Source organism: Mesocricetus auratus, unplaced genomic scaffold (assembly GCF_017639785.1).
Source record: "Mesocricetus auratus isolate SY011 unplaced genomic scaffold, BCM_Maur_2.0 Super-Scaffold_100007, whole genome shotgun sequence".
NCBI lineage: Eukaryota > Metazoa > Chordata > Mammalia > Rodentia > Cricetidae > Mesocricetus > Mesocricetus auratus.
The window spans coordinates 67,084,472-67,107,091 of NW_024429191.1; the positions used below are offsets into that span (position 1 = coordinate 67,084,472).

At 46.1% G+C, this 22,620-nt stretch overlaps 2 protein-coding genes and 1 non-coding gene across 3 annotated transcripts in view; 1 reads left to right on the forward strand and 2 right to left on the reverse strand.

Moving 5' to 3' along the window:
• Scpep1 (serine carboxypeptidase 1) overlaps positions 1 to 2,343 on the reverse strand; it is a 30,186-nt gene extending 27,843 nt beyond the window's left edge. Inside the window, exons 1-2 of the mRNA XM_040749459.1 lie at positions 2,196 to 2,343; positions 199 to 347 (exon numbers count right to left, since the gene is read on the reverse strand). Coding sequence (XP_040605393.1) covers positions 199 to 347; positions 2,196 to 2,271 — 225 coding nt within the window. The 5' untranslated portion in view covers positions 2,272 to 2,343. The remainder of the gene's footprint in view (positions 1 to 198; positions 348 to 2,195) is intronic.
• A 5,225-nt stretch (positions 2,344 to 7,568) lies between these two features.
• Positions 7,569 to 22,013, forward strand: Coil (coilin). Its single transcript, XM_040749460.1, has 7 exons — positions 7,569 to 7,845; positions 12,297 to 13,407; positions 13,525 to 13,611; positions 13,870 to 13,917; positions 16,615 to 16,684; positions 19,084 to 19,172; positions 21,072 to 22,013. The coding sequence occupies exons 1-7, from the start codon at positions 7,592 to 7,594 to the stop codon at positions 21,144 to 21,146; spliced, it is 1,734 nt and encodes a 577-aa protein (XP_040605394.1). The 5' UTR covers positions 7,569 to 7,591; the 3' UTR covers positions 21,147 to 22,013.
• LOC121141631 lies at positions 10,017 to 10,123 on the reverse strand. The gene has a single exon (XR_005878599.1). It is a non-coding gene; the product is annotated as a U6 spliceosomal RNA (small nuclear RNA).
• Positions 22,014 to 22,620: the final 607 nt, after the last annotated feature.

The window sequence follows — 22,620 nt, forward strand, 5'->3', positions numbered from 1 at the left end:
ATGAATGAATTAATGAATTAATGAAATTAAGACCAAGTAAATAGTGCTTGCTTCAATACACACTTGCTTCAGGTTGTCTCAGAAGCTTGAGAGGACCTCCCAGGACTGGCCGGACCAAAATGACATCATTGCTAAGCTGGACGCTCTTAAGAACTGCAGAGAGGTACAAGGAGGCCTGACACAAAGAAGTTATTTTACCTGAAGCCACATGACCAGGGGCAGTTCTGAAAAGTTCTTGCAAGGGTTGGTGGCATAATAGAGCCACCAGAACATGTGGGCATCTTTTCGGACGGTCACATAATCCCATGCTTCCTTGCCTTCTTGTGCGGGCCAGTCGATGGCAGCTCCTGAAACGGAAGCTCAGGATCATTTCCTGAGGAATAGCCAACACCCAGTGAATTCCAAGCCTGGTGGAGATGGTCATTCAGGCTAGAGATGCTGCTGCATGAGTTAGGTAATTCACCTTCCTCAGTATACATGCCGATAAGGAAAAACAAAGGGAGGGAGGCAGGCAGGCAGGCAGGCAGGCAGGCAGGCAGGCAGGCATGTATATGTACTCCTTTAATCCCGGCATTTGAGAGGCAGAAACAGGTAGATCTCTGTACACTCAATGCCAATTTTGTCTGTGAAGTGAGTTCCAGGGCAGGGGGGAGACTATGGAGGGAAGAAGCCCGGGTGGCTTCTGCTTTTTGCTGCCTTCTCCTTCCTGCTTTCAAGCCTCTTTGGCGGGTAAAAGAACAAAAGCCCATCGGGGAAGAGTTAGAAGTGGATGAAAAGATGATGTCTTGTGGTCAGGTCTGTAATCTTATCACCAGGAGGTGGGAGACAGGAGGATCAGGAGTCCACGTCCAGCCTAAACACATGCTGAATTCGAGGCCACAAGAAACCCTAACTGTACGTATGTATGTATGTAAAGAATAAAATAAAATAGGGGAGGAGGAAGAAGATTAAGAAAACCAAATGGTGAAGCTGAGGAAATTGGTCAGTTAGCACAAAGACCAGAGTTCAGTCTCACTGAATGTGGCTTAACTTGTAATTCCAGGACTGGAGCTGGAGACAAGTGAAACTTGGAGCCTGCTGGCCAGCCAGCCTAGCCTATCTGGAGAGTTTCGGACCAGTGTGAGTCCTGATCTTCAAAAAAAAAAAAAAAAAAAAAAGGTGGACAGTCACCGAGGAACAACATGCTTAGTTTTCTTCTAACCTCCATAAACACTTGTACACATGCACTCAAACACACACACACACACACACACACACACACACACATATCCCTCCCACATTCACAAAACAAATTTTTAAAAATGCAAAAAAAAAAAAAGAAATAAATAAAAAAGGCTGCCAATACGGCTCAGTTGGTAAAAGCACCATCTGCTTTTCCAGAGGACGTGGGTTCGATTCTCAGCATCCACACGGCAGTTCACAACCTTCTGTAACTCCAGATCCAGGGAACCCAATGCTTCTTCTAACCCACAAGGGTATGAGGCAAATACAAAATACACAAACATACATGCAGGCAAAATAAATAAAAAATTTCTTTGCAGGGTGGTGGTAATGCTCACCTTAAATCCCAGCACTTGGGAGGCAGAAACAAGTGGGTCTCTGTGAGTTCAAAGCCAGTCTGGTCTACAGAACTAGTTCTAGGACAGCCAGGGCTACAAAGAGAAACCCTGTCTCAGAAAAAAAAAATTCCAAATCATTCCACAAAACACAAATTTGCTTTTGCCCCAAAACAGGCCATCTGAGTCAGCTGATATTTTGTCTGTTCCAACCCAGCAGAGGGGACAGGCATTGTTTCAGAGCAACACCCCATGCGTGGTAGGATTTGCATGGGTCTCTTTGGCCTCTGATCACAGCTCAATCAAATGACCCTATAACGTCACTAGGCAGTCAACCGAGCAGAAAGGGGAGGTGGCCTTTAGACCTTAAAGTCTCACTCATGGCAGTTTCCTGAAACGATCCGTTTCTGTACAACCACCTCTACCTCCGCGTAGAGAATCAACCAGAAACAGAAAAGAGCAGAAAAGGAACTCTGAACTAAAACATAAATACAAATTAATAGGTTCAAGAGCGATATAAATTATGCAAGGGAAAACCCTTAGGGTTAGGGGAAAATGTGATAAAAAAAAAAACACGAATCCACTAACAAATTCAAGAAGGAAGTACCCATCGCTGGTACGCCTTTCTCGGGCACCTACCTGCACTGAGGCCCAGGAGGAGCGACTGCAACAGCAGACACAGTGGGATCGGACACACTCGCCACGCGAGCTCCATGGTGAATACAGCGCCGCAGCATCAGCAACAGGCTGGACCCAGACGGCCAGCGCGTGACGGCGGCGGGAGGGGACGAGGCGGGGCCTGGGCGGAGTCAGGGCGGGGCCTACGTGGTCCCTGAGGCGCCTGGTGTTCGGCGCGCCCTCTGTCGGTCGGACTCACCCAGGACCTCCGACCAGGGCTCTCCGGATGGTTGGGTAACTCTCCACCGTTTAGGGAGGTATTGCCAGAAGGAGGCAATTAATGTATCCTTTGATTTTGGTTACAAAACAGAGAAGGATTGAGAAACTGCAGCGGAAAAACCACCATACTCCCTAACCTACCCGTGCGTGTCTTCTCCAACAAAAGGTCTAGTATTTTATTTTGTTTTGTAAGACTTTGTGTGTGTGTGTGTGTGTGTGTGTGTGTGTGTGTGTGTGTGTGTGTGTGTGTGTGTAGAGAGGGGGGTGGTTGGTCAAAAGAAGGTGTGGGGTTCCCTGGAACTGGAATACCAGGCGGCTGTGAGTGGCTCGGTATGGATGCTGGGAACTGAATTTGGATCTTCTGGAAAAGCAACAGTGTCCAGTCAGGTTAAGGCAGATGAAGCACGAACCAGCAGGTCATTTAAAACTAGATTCCATTTACAGAAATATGTTCTGGAGTGATGGCTCAGAGATAAAGAGCATTTGCTGCTCTTTTGGAGGACCTGAGTTTGGTTCCCAGCAACCACATGGTAGCTCACAACCACATGTCATATTTCAAGGGATCTGGCACCTTCTTCCTCAGTCACACATCTGACGCACATACAAGCATGCAGGCGAGACTCTCATATAGATAAAACAAAACTAAAAATTATTCTTAAATTACATGTATCATGAATGCATTAAAAATTCACAAAAATAGATCATATACAACCATTTGCCCATAAGTTTTGGTTGTATCTTCTTAAACACAGAAAAAAAATGTAATTTTTTTCTCTCTTGGTAATATGTAATCAACATCTTACATATTAAAAAAATTAAGCCTGCAGTCAAGGCAGAGGCAAATTGTAAATATGATTGACAAAGGTCACAGCAGGGACATATCAGAGATGAAATATTCTAGAGATCATTGTTGGCAAGAAAACCCACAAAGACTAGGGTATCTGGGGCTCCTGTCTTCCCTGCAGCTTTCCAGATGGCTAGCTTAATGAACCTTTCCAGATGACATGCTTTTTACTGGTTGCGTTACTCCAAGTGGCACTTCAAGCTGTCATGCATATGTCACAGGTAACCCAAAAGGTGTGTGATGATAGGCTGCTAGACAAGGAGGTGGTTTGGATCCCTGGTTTCGACTTGAGCATCTAAATTTACATTGCTGTAGGAGTGGTAACAGGAATAGTAAATTTACCTCTAGATGCTAGTACAACCAAATAAAGTTTAATTGTTGCATTTCCAACTCAGAAGAGAGTAAACCAGGCCCCGGAGACGGATGACTTCACTGCAGCCCATTTGCATACAGCATTTGGAATGAAACCCAGAGCAAGGCACTTCTGACAGCAGCCAGCAGTGTGTGGATGTACACTCATCCTGTCTGTCCAGTCCTGGTTCATGAGCATTTACTTTGTCTTTAGCTACTTCTCACAAAGTTGCCAGGATGAGCCTGGTCTACAGAGTGAGTTCCAGGACAGGTACCAAAACCACAGGGAAACACTGTCGAAACAAAACAAACAAACAAACAAAACAAAACAAAATTGCCAGACCCCATGGGGGATGTTTCTCGGTGGTAGAGTATTTACAAGGTCCCGTGTTCAGTCTCTAGCACTGCAAAATAAGCAAATGGTGTTGCCAAAATCATTGCACATAGCTTAACATCTGTAACTCGAGGTAGGATAGACGCCTAGGAGAACAGCTAGGTCAAAGAGCACACGAGCTGATAGTTTAGACAGATGTTACCAAGTATGGCATGACAGGTATGTGCCGGGGCATTTGAAAAACAGGTAGACGCAAATGGAGGCAGGAGGATCAGGAATTCAGGCTCATTCTAAGATACATAACAGGTCCAAAGCCAGTTCAGGCTACATAACACCATGTCTCAAAGCAAGGTTTGGGTTTTTTTGGTGTGTGTGGGGGGCTTGGGGCTGGGAAAAATGTGTGCTAGAGAGATGACTCAGCAGTTAAGAGCTCTTACTGGTCTGGTTAGAGCCAGGTTTGGTTTCCAGCACCCACACAGTGGCTTACAATCATTTTGTATTTTTAACTCCAGTTCCAGGGGACCTGATGCCCTTCTTCTGGCCTCCACAGGTTCCAGGCAGGCACCAGGCATATATGTGACACATCACACACACACTCACACACACACACACACACACTCACACTCACAAATGAATACACATAACATATAAAAAATAGTTCTTTGGGGGCCTAGGAATGAAAATGTATGCTTTTAATCCCAGCATTAGAAAGGCAGAGGCAAGTGGATGTTCGTGAGTTCAAGGCCATCCAGGGCTACATAGTGAAACACGGCTTCAAAAAGAAAGACAGAGGCAGGCAGATCTCTGTGAGGTGGAGGCCAGCCTGGCTTACAGAGGGAGTTCCAGGACAGCCAGAGCTACATAGAGAAACCCTGTCTCGGAAAATAACAAAATTAGAAAAAATTAATTGCATTTAATTTTTGTGTGGGGATGTGCATGCCATGACACATGTGGGGGTCAGAGGACAGCTTGCAGGAGCTGGTCCCCTTCTACCATGAGTCCCAGGGACCTACTGGAGGCTGTCAAGTTTGGCAGCAAACATCCTTAACCTTGGAGCCATCTTCCCAGGCCCCAAGGTCTTTGTTTTCAACATGAGGTAAGACTTGGCACCTGGCACCAGGGTTTGCATTGAGGCCAGGAGGTGAGGATGAAAGTCAAGCTCTAAGAGGGGAGGCCTCATCCACAGGAAAGGGTGGGGGAATGGTGTCACAAAAGCCACAAGAGCCTACAGGAGCTGTGGGTTTATGGGCAAATCCAGAGGGAAGACAGGAGAAGAGGGCAGGAAGGGGCACAACAGCCCGGTTGGGCCTAAGAAATGTGGACGGGTACCTCTACCTCTAAGAGTACCAGAGGTTGCTGGACTGTCACTTCCTCAGACTCAGGGAAACACTTACTCTGACCAAAGGAGAAACCTACCCAGTTGCCACTGGTAGAGGGGGTGCTGAGCGATTGGTGAGCTGGACAGTGAGTCTGTTGTGGATGCACTGGAGATGAGGGATAGGACCCCAGTACATCTCAGATCACCAGGGGGAGCACAGGCACCAGAAGAGCCTATCCGAGTCATGACACCAAATGTTAGCATTGCAGCTCTGACGGGGAAGTATCCATCAGATACAGTTGGGAGCCAAGGAATGCCACAAAGTCACTGTAATTGTTGCCGCCTACAGCTCTGTTGCTGGGAACGGTTTCCCTGGTGTCCCCAGTGCAAATGTAATAAGTCTGTTTCCCCAGCAGAAGTGTCACAGCTGGGCTCTGCTCCAGTGAAAGTGTCACACCACACAACAAACCTCACTCAAAAGACTTATTGGGAAGGAAACATCCAGGAGAGCAGGTGCCTTTTGGATGAGGAACAGCCACAAGCTCAATAGAATGCAGAGCCTACTAGGGTTTCTTGGGGAGGGGGTGACAAAGCCTTCAGGGTGGCTTGGGATCCGTGGGGTTTTGTGGCCTGATTCTGGGGCAAGCTCAGGGATCGGTGAGATTTTAAGTTCTTGGCCCTGATCTTGGAGTCAAGTCAGGGTCGGGGTGTTTTTCCTTGGCTCCTTTTGCCCTATACCTTTTCCTTGTCCCCTTCCCAATCGCCTCCTCTGTCACCACATCCTAGCCCATTCTAACACAGACCCCACTTTTTTTCCCCTCTTAAAGCTTACACCTGCAAGGTCATTTGCTGCTGTTTTTCTGCCTGATTCAGAGAGCAGTTGTTTTAACTTTTCTTTCCCACTTAATAAAGAATCTCTCTGTGAAAACAGGTGTTGTGTGTGGTTTGTGCCCAATCTGAGGTCCAGGAGGGAGCCCCATTGTGTCCATTTCACTTTCTGTTTCATTATTGTGTCACTAATCTATGCTGTTTTTTGTTTTAATAGTTTTTCAGAGACAGGGTTTCTCTGTGTAGCTCTGGCTGATCTGGAACTCACTTTGTAGACAAGTCTGACCTTGAACTCACAAATATCTGCCTGCCTCTGCCTCCCCAATGCACGGGATTAAAGGCGTGGCTACCATGCCCCACTTTGTTTTATGTTATTGTGATTAGCTGTGCACCACTAATAACTGTACTGGTAATGTAGAGCTGGGCCGTAGCTGCGGGATAAGACATTTCCCTAGCATGTATAATACAACTCTTCAGCTTTGACCCCAACATCAAAAGAAAGTAATGGAAGACCTACAGGTTTAGAATCATAAGAATTTTTTTTTCAGTGTGCCTACTAACTGCCAAGTCCCATCCATTCACAGGTTAGTTAACTTCTCTGAACATTAAAAATGTTTTAAATTTCCAAATAAGAATAAGAGTCATAACTTAGAACTTTGCACCTTATTCCACATGCACGCTAGGAAATCACTCTATCAACTGTGCTATATTCCCTTTGTTTGTTTGCTTTTAGAGAACAAGCCTTGTTTTAATTATTTTACAAAGCTTCATATTTATTTAACTTTCTGATTCTCCACTTGTGCCTTAACACTTTCACGATTTTTCTGCCTCAAGTTAAGGAGAGCACGCTTGATCTGGTCATGGCCACACAGAACCCCTGAGGCCCCAAGGACGTGTGCTTTTGTATGTTTTAGACATAAAACCCCTCTGATTCTGCCTGGACAAACAACACATGTGGATTTTGGGCATTCCTGACTCTTGTGTCGTAAAGGTAAAAATCCTATTACAGGGTCAGGCTGCTTATTATTTTTACAGGCCTTATTTTTTTATTTTTATTTTTATTTTTTTAGTTTTTCAAGACAGGGTTTCTCTGTGGCTTTGGAGGCTGTCTTGAAACTCACTTTGTAGACCAGGCTGGCCTCGAATTCACAGAGATCTGCCTGCCTCTGCCTCCCGAGTGATGGGATTAAAGGCGTGCGTCACCAACGCCCGGCTCAGGCTGCTTACTATTTTTGCAGGCCTTATTTTTTTCCCATACACGAACCTATATCTTAGGAGACATCGTGGCAGATGCTTGTATATATTCAGACCTCAGAAAGAATGGAGTAGCTGGAGCTCACGACGGGAGCCTGCAGCACGTACTTGCGCCTCTAGGCGGCGCGCGCCAGCGGCCTGCCGGGAGCGGCGAGCCGCCAGAGCACGCCTCTCCGTAGCCCCGTGGAACCTCTCGGCTTCCGTTGAGCATGAGCAAGATGGCAGCCTCCGAGACGGTTAGGCTACGGCTTCAATTTGAGTATCCGCCTCCGGCCACGCCGCACTGCACGGTCTTCTGGCTTCTGGTAGACCTGAATAGATGCCGAGTTGTCACGGATCTCATCAGTCTCATCCGCCAGCGCTTCGGCTTCAGTTCCGGGGCGCTCCTGGGCCTCTACCTGGAAGGGGGCCTATTACCCCCCGCCGAGAGCGCGCGCCTGGTGAGAGACAACGACTGCCTCAGGTGTGCCGGAGCGCGCGGCGCGGGGGCGGCTGGGCTGTGCGGGCGGGGGCGCGCCTGCTGCACCGCGCGACCACGGTCCCGGGTGACGAGCTAACTGCAGAGAGGCACACGCCAGAGATCCTGAGTGGTCCAGCCAGGGCCGGAGCATCCTTCCCTGGGATGCTTCTCATCCCGGGGGGCCTAGACTTGGAGCGGCTCTGAAGCTCAAGGGCAGGGCCCGTGGTCGCTCTGTGTGCTGTACGCGTGGCGCAGATGTGCCACAAACCCGCCTTCTGGGGGCTGCGCTTGGTGCAGGAGACCAAAGCGGAAGAAAGGATAGTAATGTCTTCTTTTTTCTTTTGGTTTTTCGAGACAGGGTTTCTCTTTTGTTTTGGAGACTGTCCTGGATCTCGATCTGTAGACCAGGCTGGTCTCAAACTCACAGAGATCCGCCTGTCTCTGCCTCCCGAGAGTTGGGATTAAAGGAGTGCGCCACCAACTCCCGGCATTTATTTAATTTAATTTATTTATTTATTGTATGTCTGGGATGTCAGAAGGTATTAGGCAGGGCGGTGGTGGCGCACGCCTTTAGTCCCAGCACTTGGGAGGCAGAAGCAGGTGGATTCATGCTGAGTTCCCTACCAGCCTGGTGTACATGTACAGGAGCTAGTTCCGGGACAGGCTCCAAAGCTATCCAGAAAAACCTTGCCTCGAAAAACCGACCCCCCCCAAAAAAAACAAACAACAAAAAAGAAGCCATCAGATTCCATTATAGATGGTTGTGAGCCACTATGTGGCTTTTGGGAATTGAACTCAGGACCTCTGGAAAATCAGGTGGTGATCTTAACTGCTCCAGCCCAAATTACGTTCTTTTTTTTTTTTTTTTTTTTTTTTTTGGTTTTTTTGGAGACAGGGTTTCTCTGTATTGTTTTGGCCAAATTAAGTTCTTATAACTATGTTAAAAACAACAACGAAAACTGTTGCAAGGAAATTGCTCCTAAATGCCTCAAATCAACAGTTACGTTGGGAAAATGTTACCTCTGTGGGCCGGAGAATGTAGCTCTGTAGCTGAATAAGTGCTTGCCTAACTAGTATTCCTGAGGCCCTAGGGTCCAGGGAGCTAGAGAGGTGGATTGAAGCGAACCTTGCTGGCAAATGATGTAGATCACAGACACAGACAAACAAACCTACGTGTAAGGGCTAGTAGATGACTCAGTAGTTAAGAGCACTGTTTGCTCTCTTGAGCACCCAGGTTCAGGGTTCAGGTCCCAGTGCCTACATGATAACCCACCAAAGTCCCAGCAGTCTCTGACACCCTCTTTTGGCCTTCATGGATACTGCACACACAAACGTCAAAACACCCAGACAAAAAAGTAATAAAGAAAATCTCAAAATGTTTTAATTAGTGAAAAGCAACTAAATGTGAAAATTTGGGGTTTTACTTACTCCTTTTTTTTTTTTTTTTTTTTTGGTTTTTACGAGACAGGGTTTCTCTGTATCGTTTTGGAGGCTGTCGGTTCAGCTCGGCCTCAACTCACAGAGATCCGCCTGCCTCTGCCTCCCGAGTGCTGGGATTAAAGGGGTGTGCCACCACCGCCCAGCTACTTACTCCTTATAATTGTCTTCCCTGACAGATTCACTATGTGTATATATGTCTGTGTCTTGTTTGTGTATGTGCACATATGCACCAGATGTGCATGCATTTATGTAAATTTATGTAGAGGTTGATGCCTTTTTCAATTACGTTTTTCTGAGACAGGGTCTCTCACTGAACCTGGAGCCAGGTTAGGCTGACCTGGCCAGTGAGCTCTAGGGCTCTGCCTGTCTCTGTCCGTCTCCGTTTCCCCAATGCTACGATCAATCAGATACAGATATCTAGGTTCTCATGCTTTGCACAGCAGGCACTCTATTGATTGAGGCACTGGGGAGACAATTTACTTAGTCCTGTTTGTTTTGAATAGTCTGTTCCTCAGGGAGGGCTGGGGTCGCATTGACGCACCTCACATCCAGATGAGATGGTGAGAGGCCCAGTCCTGTACAGCTCTTGACACATAACCTACTACAGTGAGTCCATGAGTGCAGTGCTGTGTCATGTCGGAAGACATCCTTTTGCTGCACATCTCCCCTTGGCCTTGTGTTATTTCTCCACTTCTCCTCTTTGATGTCTCCTGAGTCTTGGAGGGGGTGATATGAAAAGTATGGAGTGCTGCACACATTTGTCTGTCATTCTTGTATGGGGGCCATGTGAGTCTTCTCTGTGTCACTGTAGTTTTAGTAGACGTACTACCAAAGTGAGCATATTAGCCATTTACTGGGTCAGAGCTAAGTTCACCAGCTCCCATTGCAAAGAATGATGAGTGAGGACAGTGAGGAAAGGCAAGAGAAATGGACCGAGAAGTAGAGGGGCTGGGGGGACGGCTCAGCAGTTCAGAGCTCTGGCTGCTCTGTAGATTTGAGTTTGGTTCCTAGCAGCCATGCACAGTGATTGACAACCTCTTGTATGTCCAGTTGTAGGTGATCCAGCAGTCTCCTCTGGTCCTGGAGTGCGTGAACACACACTCAGACAACTCTTTAGAGTTGAGAGAGAAGTACAGTCACCAGATAGTGGTGGCGCACGCCTTTCATCCCAGCACTTGGGATCTCTGAGTTGGAGGTTAGCCTGTTCTGCAGAGTTCCAGGACAGCCAAAAGAGAAACCCTGTCTTGAAAACAATAACAAGAAAGGAAGGAAGGAAGGAAGGAAGGAAGGAAGGAAGGAAGGAGGAGAAAGAGAGTCTTAGGTACCTGCAGCAGAGAGAGCAGAGAGGGGTCTTGAAACAAGCAGCCCTTCATTCAGTCTTGAGGTTTTGGTGGGACTCTCTCCCAGAAACTCCTTCAGAAAAGCCATAGACACAGGGTCTGAGCTGAGCACCCCATAGCCTTGCCAGGTGGACATAAAATTAACGATTACAAACTGTCATGGATCAGACAGGTAGCTGTAACTATTCACAATCTAAGCAGAAATAGGAAACAATTTTTATTTTAAATGTTTTATTACCATATAGTTATTTTATTTATTTGTAGGGTACAATGTGTCATTTCAAGGTATGCATATATATAATATGTAATGATCAGATCAAAATCGATTATCGTATCTTTTTTCTTTTTTTTTTTAATATTGGTAACATTAAAAGTTCTCTCTAGATAAGTCTTTAGTCCCAACACTAAGGTAGCAGAGAGAGGTAAATCTCTGAGTTCAGCCTGGTCTACACATGGAGTTAAAGCCACCCAAAGCTACCAGTGTTCTTAAGAAAGAAAGAAAGGCCGGGCGTTGGTGGCGCAAGCCTTTAATCCCAGCACTCGGGAGGCAGAGGCGGGCGGATCTCTGTGAGTTCGAGGCCAGCCTGGTCTACAAAGTGAGTTCCAGGACAGCCTCCAAAGCCACAGAGAAACCCTGTCTCGTAAAAACCAAAAAAAAAAAAAAGAAAGAAAGGAAAAAAGAAAATCCTCTCTTGTAGCTCTTTGGTGATAGTTAATTGTTGTCCACCTTTGTTGTCTATACTATGGAGGAACATTAGAATTCCGTCTTTTCTATCAGTGTACATGTTTCTCTTACCTGTCCCTACAACCTCCTTGGGTTCCTATTCTGTTTTCTACCTCTTTGAGCTCTTTTATTTTAAAGTCTTCATATAAATGAATATGTATGACATTTGTCTTTTGTAGTTGATTTAATTTAGCAAACTCCCTTCTAATTCCATCCATATTGATGCAAATGATGTACCTTTTTTACAACTGAGTAATATTCCATTATCCATATGTGCACCACATTTTCCTTATTTACTTAACTGTTAGTACACTCAAGTTCAGTTTATGTTTTACTCATTCTAAAGCAAAACTGGATGGTTAATATGTTCACCTTTTAGAATGGCTAACACACACAGTACAAAGATTGTGAATTAAGAAAAAGGGGGCATGAAGTTGGGGTTATCTGAGAGAAGTTGGAAGCTAGTGTTTGTGTGTCAATGTGATTGGAATAAACTGTATCTATGAATGAAATTGTCAATAAGTAAATGTTATATTGTATTAAAAATTTTTTTTGAAGATAGGCAAGCCAAGGTTGGAATAGCCTCCTACTACTTACCAGCTGTGGATCTTGGGCAGGTACCTGTTTGAGTTGTAGTTTTGGGACCTCTGAAATGAAAGATAGCCTAGTTTGTTGGTGATTTAAGTTAGAAAAAACATGTGTGGGACGCAGTAGCTATTAAGTTACTAAAACTATCCACGATGAGCCAGGCATGACCATACTGCCTTTAATCCCAGCACTCAGGAAGAAGAGACAGTGGAGCTCTGTGAGTTGGAGGCCAGCCTGTTGTGCCTAGCAAGTTCCAGGCCAGCTAATGAAAGAGTTGTGGTCATTTTGTGTCGTCTTCATCCCTAAGTTACACAGTCTGCAGTCTTGGCTGTATGTAACTGCTTGCTGTCTTCTCTTGACAGGGTTAAGTTAGAAGAGGGAGAGCTCCCTGAGAATTTCGTAGTAAGCAATGGCGGTGACTCGAATTTTCTACCCAGAAAAGCAAAGAAGCGGGCTTTTAAGTTGGTGGACAGTGAAGAAGTGGACCTGGGTTACAAGTGCTCCAAGAAGCACTGGCGGAAGCTAGAGGACAGCAGCTATAAAGAGAAGGCCTTGGACCTGGAAACAAAGCCTGTTCCAGATGAGGTGGGGGTGGGGAGGACGAAAAGCAAGAGGAAAAACAAAGTGACAAGGAGCCCAGCAGAGGAGGAGGAAGAGGCCAGGAAGAAGTCGCCCAAGAGAAAGGAGAAATGTGAACATAAGAAGCAGACCAAGGCCCCCAAGTCTCCCAAAACACAGGCGCCCAAGGAGTGGAGCCCACACAACTGCAACTCGCCCAAGGGCTCCCCCAAAGTCTCCCCCAGAAGCAGCCTCACCAAAGCCCGGAGGAAAAGCAGCACGGGGCCAAAAGGGGGCTCAGGCTACCTGTCAGAGTCTGATTCTTGTCCAGAATCGGTCAGCGATGGCCACTGCAGTGTCACAGTGCCTGGGGTCACCTTTTCAGAGACACTCTCAGCTGAGCTGTTGAAAGATGGGCCTGCTGTAAAAACTGCCGCTGCCAACAGACAGCCCTCGAAGCCCGCCTTTCCCTGCAGCTCCGGCAAGGGCAAGGCCATCAGAAGCTCGTCGTCCAGTTCAGACTCCAGTTCCGAGTCGGAAGACCAGTTCGTGATGTCCAAGAACATCCCTGAGGGCGCCTCGGACTTCTTAAAGACAGCCGGTCTCTTTGCAGGGCAAGGGTGTCCAGGGCTGACATTGCAGACTCCCGGGGTTATGGGCTGGAAGCCTTCTGAGTCGAGCAGAGGCAGGCAAGCTCCTGGTCCTCCTCCCAGTGTGCCTGTCCCCACCAGCCTGGGAAGAGGATGGGGTCGAGGAGAGGACTTCTTGTTGGGGAAGGGGCTGAGGGGCCGGGGTGTACGGGGCCGAGGTCGAGGCCGAGGGCCTGCTGTCTCCTGTATCTTCAATAGAAACTCTGAGAGTCAGAAGCAGAAACAGTTAAATGACATCCTAACGAACTCGTCCACTGTGATCCAGGTAACTATTCATTGTTTGAGTTGCCCCCCCCTCCCCGTGGAGTGTGTCTCAGCTCCATGGTATGCCATGGGTTCCTCTTTTCTCACCAGCTAACAAAGTCATGTGACTGTTTTCCAGAATCCTGTAGAAACACACAAGAAGGACTATAGTCTATTGCCACTGTTGGCAGCTGCCCCTCAAGTCGGTGAAAAGATTGCATTTAAGGTATATGTTAAAACAGCACCAACTACAACAAAGGCAAGATTCCCATCCCCCCACAAACACACAAAACTTACTTTGTGAATCTTACTAAGTAATGTCCACAAAAACCGTCTGCCCTTGTCAGAAGTCATGGTGGGGCGCCAGGTGGGTGGGAGTGTGCAGCTCTGCATGGCACCCGTTCCTGGGGTAGGAGGGGGGCAGGCCCAGGAGAGTGAGGGTCTGGAGGGGTTGTGGACTCGCAGGATTTGTCTTCTTTTTTAGCTTTTGGAACTCACGTCGGACTACTCTCCTGATGTCTCTGACTACAAGGTAAGACTGTTTGTATGGGCACAATGAAGTTAACTGTGTGGTGAGGTGTTCCTGTTGTCTACCTTACTCAGGAGGCTGAGGCAGGATGTCCTCTTGAGCCTAGGAGTTCGCAGCTAGTTCATTAAAAAGAGAAAAAAAATGAAAAGATTAAATTGTCAGTATGTCAGAAACTTGTTCGGTGTAGCAGTATCCCTTTAACCCTGGCACTCAGGAGGCTGAGGCAGGAGAATTTTGAATCTGAAGCAAACTGGGCTGACACAGGGAGATCTTGTTTCCAAATATTTTAAATAGATGGGGCATGGGGCCAGATGGCTCAGTGGTTAAGAGCACTGGCTGCTCTTGCAGAGGTCCTGAGTTCAATTCCCGGCACCCATGTGGTGGCTCAGTGGTTAAGAGCACTGGCTGCTCTTGCAGAGGTTCTGAGTTCAATTCCCGGCACCCATGTGGTGGATTACAACCATTCATAATGGGATCTGATGCCCTCTTCTGGCAAGCAGGTATACATGCAGATACAGCACTCCTACATAAAAAATATTTTAAAAATGTGCTGAGCCGGGCGTTGGTGGCACACGCCTTTAATCCCAGCACTTGGGAGGCAGAGGCAGGCGGATCTCTGTGAGTTCCAGGCCAGCCTGGTCTACAAGAGCTAGTTCCAGGACAGCCTCCAAAGCCACAGAGAAACCCTGTCTCGAAAAACCAAAAAAAAAAAAAAAAAAAAAAAATGAAGTACTGATATATTTGAATAGCCCTTGCATGGATAATAATAGACATTTTTGGTAAGTAATGTCATAAAGGGAGTGAAAGTCCTGTGGACGTTTTACAAGTGTCACTGTGAAGTCTCCCAGTCTTCTGTTGCTGACACTTGAGAAGAACAGGATGAGAAGGGTGAGCTCGTTGTGGAGTACAGGGACTGTTGTGCTTCCCAGGTTCGAACTCAGGGCCTGTCTCAAGAGTAAATAAATAGTTACATAAAGACAAGATGAGTAAGTAAATAAAAAGCATCTCTTGTCTGTGCCCAGAGAGAAAGGGTGGGTACTGAGTGGTGGCGCTGGAGGAACTGCTCAGCAGTAAGGAGCTAGCTGGGCGTTGGTGGTGCACGCCTTTATAATCCCAACACTCGCAGAGGCAGGAGGATCTCTGTGAGTCTGACACCAGCCTGGTCTACAAATCAAGTTCCAGATCAGCCAGGGTTTTTACACAAAGAAACCTTATCTTACAAACAACAACAAAAAAGAGCTCATTGGTTGGCCTTAGTGTGAGGCTCCACAGCTGCCCATTTGTCTCACCGTTTTCACCTATATGGGCAGAGCAGTGGGTCCTCTTTTTACGTTTTTGTTTGTTTTTCGAAACAGGATTTCTTTGTGCAGCACTGACTGTCTTGGAACTCACTCCATAGACAAGGCTGGCTTTGAACTCAGAGACACCCCCTGCCTCTGTCTCCCAAGTGCTAGGATTAAAGGGCACACCACTATGCCTGGTTTAAGTTTTTTTATGATTTATTTATTTTTATTTTATGTATTTTGGTATTTGGTATGTTTCTGCTGATGCAAAAGTCAGACCAGACCAGATTTAAAGCAGATAAATACAGGTTTATTGGGTGCTGCTTTCAGGTAGGCTCATGGGTCCCAGCAAACAGGGCCAGAGAAGTCATGTGCCTGAGCTAAGGTGGGGGGATTTCTATAGGTGGGGGTTGATGACATGCCAGCCATGTGCTGGAATTGTGCCCAAGTATGGTCAGAAACTAAATCCCTGGGCAGGCATTTGGGTGGGCTGGTCATGTCAGAAAGGTGGGTTGCATCAGCTACCAGAGATGGGTCACTGGGCTTTTGGTGCCATTCCTTGGTTCAGAATATTCTCGGTGCCTGGGGATAGGGTAGGGTGGGGTGCTGGGGAAGTGGGGCAGACTAGGTTTCCTGGCCTGTGCAGGGGTAAGCAGGGATTTCAGCCAGTGTTTTGCCTGCATTCATGTCTATGAGACTGTCGAAGCCCTTGAAACTGGAGTTACAGACAGTTGTGAGCTACCATATGGATGTTGGGAATTGAACCCAGGTCATCTGGAAGAGCAGACAGTACTCTTAACCACTGAGTTATCTCTCCAGCCCCCACCTTTTAAATTTTTGAGGGGCAGAGTCTTAGCCTCAAATCATAGCCCTTATGTTGTCTGCCTCTGATGTGCTTGGATTACAAGCATGCACCATCACACCCAACTTCAGTACATCTGGGAACCAGCTTTTAAACCTGGAGACCTGGGAAGTAGCAGGTATGACCTTTTCAATGACAGAGTGGCTTCCTGTCCCTGTGCATGCTTTAGAGTGGCCCCAACAATGCCAGGCCCCGAAGCGCCACTGTTTATGTGTAGCTCGCGATGGAAGCTATGATGCTAGTCCTCTCTTGAACACATTGCTTTAGTCTACTTTCTCCCCTCAGTCCATCAGTTTGGGGCCTGCTATAATTGTTTCTTTTGCCAAGTGCTGTAGGTATCCGTCAGTCATAACTAATGTGTCTCTATTTTACCTCCAACAATATTTCTTTATATTCAGGTAGAGTGTTTATCACGCCATTGTTTGTTTTTATTTCCCTACATGTTAATTTGTTGAGACAAATTTATATTACATGTAAGTAGCCATTTCCCAGTCTACTTACTTACTGACCTTTAGTACGTTACAATGCTTTGACCTGGTCTTTTATTTTTGGAAGGAAGGAAAAATATTAAGCCATGACCCAGAGACCCAGCAAGTGGATATAGAAGTCCTCTCATCCTTACCAGGTGAGTCCTTAGAAACAAACGTGGGGCCTTAGATTCCATATCGCTGCACTCTAAGCATTCTCACAGCTAGAACTGTGCTCTCCCTTGGCCTCCACTCGCCTGGCCTCAGGATTAGGTGCCATACACTGCTCTCCACTATCTGTCAGCACACTGTAGCCCTGGGGGCCTGTGCACCTTCTCCTTGGATGGAGACATTGGGCTGGTTCTTAAAACTGTCATTATACACTCTGGCAGATTATAAGTACTAGTGAACATGAACTGTAAAAATGGTTACTTCTAGGAAACCTAAACTGAATGCTGACTCGGGGAGGTTACATAAAAACTTCCACTCAACTGTTTGCGTGGATCAGCTATAAAAGGTTGAAAGGAAGCTGGGTGGTGGCGTACCCCTTTAATGCCAGCATTTGGGAAGCAGAGGCAGGTGGGTCTCTATGAATTTGAGGCCGTCTACAGAATGAGTTCCTGGACAGCCAGAGCTACACAGAGAAACCCTGTCTCAAAAACAACAAAACAAACAAACGAGACAAAAAAAACTTGTCAGAACTGAGCTGCCAAATGGTATCAGAAGATCCGAGCTTTGAAGGACGCATGCCCGCCCACAAGGCACGGAAGGCTGTGAGAAAGCTGTAGGAGGCAGCATCTGTCCACTCAGAGAAGCAAACACTTTAGTTTTCAGTGTCTACTCTTCTTTATTTATTTTTTTTTAAGATTTTATTTATTAATTACATATACACCAGATTGAATTGTAGATGGTTGTCAGCTACCATGTGGTTGCTGGGAATTGAACTCAAGACCTCTGGAAGAGCAGTCAGTGCTCTTAACCTCTGAGCCATCTCTCCAGCCCCCTTCTTTATTTTTTACTTTTTATGTGCATTGGTATTTTGCCACAGAACTGGAACTACAGACAGTTGTGAGCTGCCGTGTGGGTGCCGGGAGTCAAACCTGGGAGAGCAGTCAGTGTTCTTAACCCCTGAGCCATCTCTCCAGCCCTAGTGTCTACTCTTCTAGATCCAAGCGCACAATGTGCGTTTGCTAGTTTTAATTTCTTTATATATTAAGGATTTTAAAGTTTGGGGGTTTTGAGCCGGGCGTTGGTGGCGCACGCCTTTAATCCCAGCACTCGGGAGGCAGAGGCAGGCGGATCTCTGTGAGTTCGAGGCCAGCCTGGTCTACAGAGTTCCAGGACAGCCTCCTAAGCTACAGAGAAACCCTGTCTCGAAAAACCAAAAAAAAAAAAAAAAAGGTTTGGGTTTTGTTGGTATGTTTGTTTTAGTTGCAGGGTTTTTTGTTTGTTTTGGAGAATTTCATATGTGAGACTGTATTCACATTATTTTTACACCTCTCCCACTCCCTCTAATATCTCCTGTGTCCCCCCTCTCCCATTTTTTTTAAAACATGTTTGCTGTGAGGGGGGCTGAGGCAGTCAGGGAAACTTGTAAGAGTTTTTCTTTCCTTCTACCATGTGGGTCTGGGGGACCAAACCCAGGTTTCCAGGCTGGTGCAGTGAGCACTGTTTGCTGAACCCTTCACTGCTCCTCCTCCCCTTTTGACTGGAGTCTTGGAGATCCCTGTATGGAACTTGCTATGTAGCCAATGATGAACTCTGATTCTTCCGAGTGCTAGGGTTACAGATGGCCACAACCATGCCTAGTGTTATGGGGTGCCGGGAATTGAACAATTGAACCCCAGGCTTTGTGATACTAGACCAACATTCTACCAACTGAGCTGCATCCCTGGTGAGATTTTCACTGTTTTGATCAATTTTTTTTTTTTAAAGTTTTTTTGAGACAGGTTCTCTGTAGCTTTAGAGCCTATCCTGGAACTCACTCTGTGGATCAGGCTGGCCTCAAATCACAGACATCTGACTGCCTCTGCCTCCCAACTGCTGGGATTAAAGATATACACCATCACCTCCCGGCTTGATGACTATTTTAAAAAGATTTTTCAGAGGATCACAGTTTTGCCCGTCAATTACTGATGGCTTCATTGCATCGTATGAACATTTTTCTGATCCCACATTACTGTGCCAGGCTGAAGCCTGATCATGTTTCTGAGTTCAGGCATACATGAGTTTTTGAAAACCTCAACATTCCATACCGTCACTTGTGAAACAAAGATTATCTTTTGGGATTATCTTGTGGTTGCATATTCTATACTGGGTGTACTTGGTGGGTTTTTCAAGCCAGCCAGTGCCATTCTGACGAAGGGAAGCTCATGTCTGATAAATGATAAGAAAACCCTGTTGCTGGCACAGGGTCGCGTCTTCTGTAGCGGTACACCACACTTTCCTGTTTGTCCCCAGCTTTCACACCAGTGTCCCAGTGTTGAAATCCCTATGAGGGTTTCAGCACTTAACCACAGAGAAATGACTTAACTGTTTTTCTACCCTCTGCTTTCAGCTTTGAAAGAACCTGGGAAGTTTGATTTGGTCTATCACAATGAAAACGGGACTGAGGTGGTGGAGTACGCTGTGACACAAGAGAGGAGGGTAAGCCAGCCTTCAGGCTTCCTGTGGGGTAACCAGAGAGGAGGGTAAGCGAGCCTTCAGTCTTCCTGTGGAGGAGCCAGAGAGGAGGGTAAGCGAGCCTTCAGTCTTCCTGTGGAGTAGCTAGAGAGAAGGGTAAGCCAGCCTTCAGTCTTCCTGTGGAGGAGCCAGAGAGGAGGGTAAGCCAGCCTTCAGTCTTTCTGTGGAGTAGCAGGCAAGTGCCAAGTTCCAAAGCAGAGAGCTACCACGAGCCTCCTAGAGCCCACATGACAAGTCACACAAATACCGCCCTTGTATAAAAGCATAGCATTAGATGAAAATTCTAGTTGTGTAGGTTCCCATAGGAGAGGGCCATATGTTAGACTTCATATTACCAAATACCCTGAGAGTCATTGCTATAGCTTGAGCTTAGCCACGTGACCAGACTCAGATCAAGAAGAAACACGAGCTCAGAAGCCTCTGTCATTACCAATTGTTACTGTCCCTCAGATTCCCCAGTCCTGACCTAAGGGGCATAGATGGCATAAAGAATGACATAACATGGTGATTCTGTCCTCTAATAACATATTTTAATGTTTAAGTTACATTTATTTAGTTTGCGTGTGCGCGTGTGTGTGCACTTTCACGCGTGCGTCACCCCATGCATGTGGATGTCAGAAGCCAACTTTCAGTTGTCTGTTCTCTCCTTCCACCACGTGGATTCTGGGGATTGAACTCAGGCTGCCAGGCTTGGCCCCAGGCACCCTTACCTGTTGAGCCATCTTGCCAGCCCTAACATACAAGAGTGCATGGCCTGTGTGTTTCCCTCTGTTCAGAGCCAGAAGTCAGTTGCTGGCAGTAACTTCTTAGTCTGATTATAGTTAAGACAATGTTCCCTCTTTGTGCTCATATTTGAGACATTTTGCTTGTTTTGCTCTTATATTTCAGTGCTGAAAATTCTTGTTTTATCTGTCCTCTGAGTATTTAGAGGCCCAACCAGACTGTGTGCTGCCTGTGTCTTTTAAAGTAGAAGGGCTTGTTGGTTTTTTTTGGTTGTTTGTTTGTTTTGTTTTGTTTTGTTTTTTGAGACAGGGTTTCTCTGTAGGTTTGGAGACTGTCCTGGAACTCTCTTTGAAGACCAGACTGGCCTCAAACTCACAGAGATCCACCTGCCTCTGCCTCCAAAGTGCTGGGATTAAAGGTGTGCGCCACCACCATCTGGCCTGTTTGAAATATTTAAACTGTATGATTTTTTGTTGTTGTTGAAATAATGTTCCTGGAAAAACTGCACGCAGAAAACCTGTAGTTTCCCTTTTTTGACACTAGATGGCTCTCATCACTCACTCGCCAAGTGCTTGGGCATCTCTATTGGCAAATTGAGTGATAGTTCCTGTCTTAGGCAGATTAGGGTAAGAACTACAGAGTGGCACAGAAGGGAGATCAGCCACCTAATACTGACTTCTAGGTCCCATTAGCTCTCAGAGCTGCCTGTCTATAAGGCAGATTCTTCTGATACCTCGTAGCCTCCTTCTCATCACCCGTTCCCTGCTCTAAACCAAGGCTGATAGATGTTTACTGTAAAACTTAGCTGCATTCTGTGTAATTAAAATCAGTGTGCTGATATTAAAGTTATTCTTGTGTTTGTTTTTGTTTTTCGAGACAGACAGGGTTTCTCTGTGGCTTCGGAGGCTGTCCTGGAAATAGCTCTTGTAGACCAGACTGGTCTCAAACTCACAGAGATTCACCTGCTTCTGTCTCCCAAGTGCTGGGATTAAAGGCGTGCACCACTACTGCCGGGCTGAAGTTATTATTATTCAGCCATTCTGCACAGAAATTTACTAACTAACCTCCAATTTCTAGCTTAAAAATTTATGTGACGTCAAAGTGAATTGATTAAATTGGATGTTTTGTGTTTTCTCTCAGATCACTGTGCTTTGGAAAGAGTTGATTGATCCAAGACTGATTATTGACTCCTCCGGTAACATCTCAAGTAAATAGCGTGTCTGCCCATAACCTCTGACCTCGTCGCCTCGCAGTCTCTTAAGTATTGTTTGTGACCGTGATCATAGCCTGAAGTTTTAAAAAGAAGATCGAATGTTATTTGGACTTTCTGTTGTCTTCACTTTACCGTATTAGAAAAGAAAATCTACCTCATCGTTTAGAGTAACGTGGGTGTTAGTTTGTGGATCTTTATTTCTCTCAGACTAAACTCAGTAGCCCGGTAGAAAGCGCGGTGTTCCCTGCGGGCAGACCAGAGTGGCAGTGCTCTCTCTCCTCCACGTCCTGGCCCGCCGGTAGCTACCGTCAGTAGGGTTACCCTGCCACACGCAAGATCGTGCTGTGCATCTTGCTTTTGTTTTTTTAAAAGTCACATTTAAAATACTAAGGCATGTTTCTTGACTTAATTTTTTGACACGTGAGATGTTCTGTTAAGCCTAGAGCATCTCACGCATTCGGAGCATTTTATACTTGTCATCCTCAAGACTTAGTACACCTGGATTTGTTGCAGGTGATAAGTTAAGGATCCTTTCACCTTTTCCAGCTGTAAAACACAGGGTTCTCAGGGCCCTGGTAGAGGCCGTGAGTGGGAAGATGACTTGTCATATTGCCTGGAGGACAGCTGGCCTCCCACTGCCAGAGGGCTGGCCATGAACTTCGGACCAGGGGGCAAATGACCTTGCCACAGGATTCCAGGAGCCTGGTTCAGCATGCTGAATTGAGGATCTTGAACAGAAATTTCCTTTTCTGTTATTATTCAGCAAAGCTAAAAGCTGAATATAAACTGTGAAATTGCTTTCTTTTAACGAAAATGTAGATCCCTCCTTCAGCTTTGCAAATTTTTAAATAAAATCATATTGAAATGGATTCCATGCTGAGTTATCTTGTTTGAGTCCTACAAATAATCATCTTGGTATATAATCATTTTCATAACCTGGGAAGCCAAAGATAGGAAGTTTATAAACTCAGGGACAGCCTGGGCTACACAGTGAGATAGTGTCTCACAAAAAGTTACTATTATTAGTTTGCTTTGACCTAAATCTGTTGTCGAAAGTCTGTTGTTCAGCTGAGTTCCATATGATCTGGGAGCTGTTGGATTAATGGCGATGCTGTTTAGTTAATCTGTATATAGGAAAGTATGTCAAAGTGTGTGCGTGCTGATTTGTAGTTGTAAGTTTTACTCTAGGAGGGCAGCTTTTAAGTGGTGGGACTTAGACAGTGGGGCTCTGTGTACCACTCTGTCTTTCCAAGGCTTGGAAAGCAGTGAGATAAGTAATCAGTATTGACTGGGCTTGGGAGTGATGACCTCAGGGTGTATTTTCAGATGTAATCCGAGTATGAATTGCCCTTCTCTCTATACTGGTAAATAGAGTGCACAGAAAGATGATAAAATCAGTTTAGGGTTCATAAGCTGCTTTCTGAAAAGTATAAGAGCTTAGAAAATAAGTATATCATGTTTTATGAAACTTTTGCC